The following is a 4,307-nucleotide window of genomic DNA, read 5'->3' as shown; positions in this document are numbered from 1 at the left end:
GGAGCATGCTGTTCAACTCCAAACAAGTTCAGATGAATCAGGAGATCCAAATGGCGATGATGTCGAACAAAGAGTGACTCAGAATCCTTGGCAAACTGGCGTGTATCAACAACCAAACGAAGAAGGTGGGCCTAGTGAAACAGAAGAATCAATTCCACAATCTCAACTCCGAAGGTCAACAAAAATACGAATGCCAAATCCCAAATATGCCAATGCAGCCATAATTGAAGAAGCAACAGAGCCTGAGATGTTCGAAGAAGCATCACAGAGTTATGAGTGGATGACAGCTATGAAAGAAGAGATCGATGCACTTCAGCAAAACCAAACTTGGGATCTTGTGCCAAAGAAAAAAGATGTGAAACCCATATCTTGCAAATGGGTTTACAAGATAAAGCGTCATCCAGAAGGGTCAATCGAGAGGAACAAAGCACGATTGGTAGCTCGTGGTTTCTCTCAACAGTATGGACTAGACTATGATGAAACATTTAGTTCAGTGGTGAAACTTACAACCGTACGAGTCCTACTTGCACTTGCAACCAACAAAGACTGGAACTTGTGGCAGATGGATGTGAAGAATGCTTTTCTACATGGAGAGATAGATCGAGAGATCTACATGACCCAACCAATGGGTTTTCAGAGTCAAGATCATCCTGAATATGTGTGTAAGTTGCGGAAAGCACTCTACGGATTGAAACAAGCACCTAGGGCGTGGTATGGTAAGATTGCTGAATTTCTAACGAAAAGTGGTTGTTCAGTAACACCTGAAGATTCTAGCTTGTTTTTCAAAGCCAATGAAGGTAAGCTAGCTATCGTTCTAGTGTACGTGGATGACTTAATCATAACCGGTGATGATGAGGCAGAAATTTTTCAGACGAAGGAGAATTTATCAGTTTGTTTCCAGATGAAAGAACTTGGACAACTTAAGCACTTCCTTGGTCTAGAGGTTGATCGCACACACGAAGGAATATTTCTGTGTCAACAAAAATATGCTAAAGATTTGTTGAAGAGGTTTGGAATGCTCGAATGCAAGTCAACTTCAACGCCAATGGAACCAACTGTCAAAATGTGTTCACATGAAGGAAAAGATTTGGAAGATGCAACAATGTATCGACAATTGGTAGGTAGTCTGATCTACTTAACCTTGACCCGACCTGACATTTCTTATGCAGTTGGTGTGATGAGTCGGTATATGCAAAATCCAAAGAAGCCTCATTTGGAAGCAATTCGACAAATACTGAGATATGTGAATAGTACAATTGACTATGATCTTTTGTACAAGAAAGGTGAAGACTGCAAGTTAGTTGGTTATTGTGATGCTGATTATGCAGGAGATCAACAACTGGGTATGTGTTTAAGCTTGGCTCCGGAACAATTTCTTGGTGTAGCAAGAGACAACCAACGGTATCATTGTCAACCACTGAAGCTGAGTATCGAGCAGCAGCAATGGCAACTCAAGAGAGTACATGGTTGATACAGTTGATGAATAATCTACATCAACCAGTAGATTATGCAATTCCTTTGTACTATGACAACCAATCGGCAATTCGGCTGGCAGAGAATCCTGTTTTTCATGCAAGAACTAAACATGTGGAAGTACATTACCACTTTGTTAGGGAAAAAGTTTTGCAAGAAGAGATTGAGATGAGGCAAATCAAGACAGATGAGCAAATTGCTAACTTGTTTACAAAAAGCTTGAGTGTTGGAAAGTTTGAACATTTCCGTCGTCAGCATGGCGTGATTCAAAGAATGGAGGCTAACATTGAGGGGGAGTGTTGAAAATTCAATATTAGTCTAAATAAGTTCACACCTAAATTAATTTGATGTCATTGCTTACATCAATTTAGTTATGTGAAAATTACGTATTTTTCTCATGTTTTAATTTCAATGGTTTAGATTATTTAGTGCTTATTTTAATGAGTGGTTTAGATTGTTTCTTGTAACCTATAAATACCCTACTTGTATTTGAGTTTTATCATCCAACAATCAAAGGTTAATTATAAGCATTTGAAAGCTTTCTTAAGAGTTCTTCCCTTTTGTAATTTTGTGAAATTATTTTAAAGAGAGTTTTTCTTCTTCTCGATCAATTAGAGTTTTTACTCTTTCTGATTCAACAGAATTTATTTGATATTAATAAATATAAAATATTTTATGTCCATCTTGTATTGTAACAAAATTTAATATAAAATAAAAATATGTATCTTGTTTCTTATAACCTAAACCCAAATTACTCCGACCTATGTCATAATTAAAAGTAAAAGTTAATTATAAGAAAACATAAAATAAACAGGAAGGTGAGAAAGTAATATAAATAGCAAACGCAGTCCCACGGAGAGTCCGCGCAGCTCCAAAATTTCAAGTATCTAGTTTTTTAAAGGGAAGAACAAATTCCAATCTCTGCTTTAAGTATCCCTTTTAACACTTCCATTACATTCATTCCACCTGAAATATATATTATAGTTTGAAGCTTAAATCCGCAAATTCACATCTTATATTTCCTGTAAGAGTACATATACAAGAAAGAGGTATCGGCGGCAGGAAACAGAGAGATTACAGAGGGGATGATGGGAACCCAGAAACAGAGGAAAAGGGAAATCTGCGAATGGATGAATGAGTAATATGTGCCAAAGGCCATTACTTGATTTCGTCAGCTTTCTCTCTTTCTCTGTGAAACCCAAAAACAACGGCAGTTTTGATTTATAAGGTGTATTCCGTATATGCTCCTCCACTCATCAAAAAACCCATAGCCACCCTGTATTTCTTTTTCTTCCCCATGGAAACCATTTTTTCTTCTTTTCCTTCTCTTGATTCTCGGCTTTTGAACCCTTCTCTTCCCCTCCCTCGTCGTCCACGGTGGCCCAGAATGGATTCCTCCGTCCCCCACCACCGTACCAACCAAAGCAAGATCAAACTCATCGTCCTCGTGGGTGCTACCGGTTCTGGGAAATCCCGTCTGTCCATCGACTTAGCGAGCCATTTCCCCCACTCTCAGATCGTGAACTCGGACAAAATGCAACTTTTCAGTGGGTTAGATATAACCACCAATAAGATCCCTCTCGATGAAAGGAGAGGGGTACCGCACTTTCTTCTGGGCGAGTTCGACTCGATCGAAGCAGACGTGGCAGCGTCGCAGTTCCGTTCCGTCGCGGGTTTGACCATCGTCGACATTGCCTCGCGTGGGAACTTGCCGCTTCTCGTTGGTGGGTCCAACACTTTCATTCATGCTCTCCTTGTGGAAACCTTTGACCCCGAAGAGGACGTGTTTGCCGAGTCGGGCTCCCGGAGTCACCTGTTGAGGTATGACTGCTGTTTCCTTTGGGTCGACATGGCTTGGTCGGTACTCACTGAGTACCTATGCAAAAGAGTTGATGAAATGCTTGAGTCGGGGATGTTCGAGGAGTTGGCTCAGTTCTATGACCCAACCAAAGCGGGTGTCATGGTGGGGTTACGAAAAGCAATCGGAGTACCCGAATTCGATGCCTATTTCAGGAAGTACCCGCCGTGGGAAAGCCCGAAAAACGGCGTCGTTCCCGGGAAGGACAGTGACCCGATCCGAAGGGAAGCGTACGAGGAAGCTGTAAAGGAGATAAAAGATAACACGTGTCGATTGGCAAAGAGACAAATAGGAAAGATTCTACGGCTGAAAGAGGCGGGGTGGGACCTCGTTAGATTAGACGCAACTGCAACGTTTCAAGCATTGATGAAGAGAAAGAAAAAGCAGCAGCCGTCGTCATCATCCTCCCCGGCGGCGGTGGCGGCGGAGTTAGAATGGAGGGAGATTTGGGAAATGGAAGTGTTGGAACCAAGCGTAAAGATTGTGAAGCGATTTTTGGAGTAGGTTTTCCAACTAATTTATTCTTTGTTTCATTCCAAAAAAAAAACTCTCTACAAAAATCAAATTAGCCGAAGTGGACCAACCGGCTCAGAACCGTCGAACCAATGGTCAATGGTGAGGCTCGTGTTTGGACCATGGCTAGGGTGGGGTGAACTAAAGTTTGGCGGGAGTGGCTCTATACAGAAACAATAGTTATCAAGAAAACGAAGAAATTTTGTAGGTAAACAAATTTTGTGAGTTTTTGTTTCCTCACTGTGTGTTTTTCTTAAATATTAAAATGTTTTGCTGCTTATAAAACAGCTTAAATGTCTAATTCTTAAAATACATAAATATATCAAATAACGTAAAAATTTAGAGTAATAATATTTTGCTATTTGAAACGTCGTAAATATTTAAATGAACTTTTTAATTAATTCACAATGTATACATCTTAATACAAAGTTTTACAAATTTAAATATTTTATAAAAAATAATA

The 4,307-nt window shown here is 40.0% G+C and overlaps 1 protein-coding gene across 1 annotated transcript; it reads left to right on the top strand.

Annotated features, from left to right (window-relative positions):
* Nucleotides 1-2,387: 2,387 nt before the first annotated feature.
* Nucleotides 2,388-4,035, top strand: LOC120113445 (adenylate isopentenyltransferase-like). The gene has a single exon (XM_039134617.1). It carries the CDS (start codon nt 2,771-2,773, stop codon nt 3,833-3,835), a length of 1,065 nt encoding a protein of 354 aa, XP_038990548.1. The 5' UTR covers nt 2,388-2,770; the 3' UTR covers nt 3,836-4,035.
* Nucleotides 4,036-4,307: the final 272 nt, after the last annotated feature.

This window comes from Hibiscus syriacus, unplaced genomic scaffold (assembly GCF_006381635.1).
Source record: "Hibiscus syriacus cultivar Baekdansim isolate YM2019G1 unplaced genomic scaffold, ASM638163v2 tig00110206_pilon, whole genome shotgun sequence".
NCBI lineage: Eukaryota > Viridiplantae > Streptophyta > Magnoliopsida > Malvales > Malvaceae > Hibiscus > Hibiscus syriacus.
Note: the sequence above shows the minus strand (reverse complement) of the source record. Positions and strands in the feature narration are given on the sequence as shown.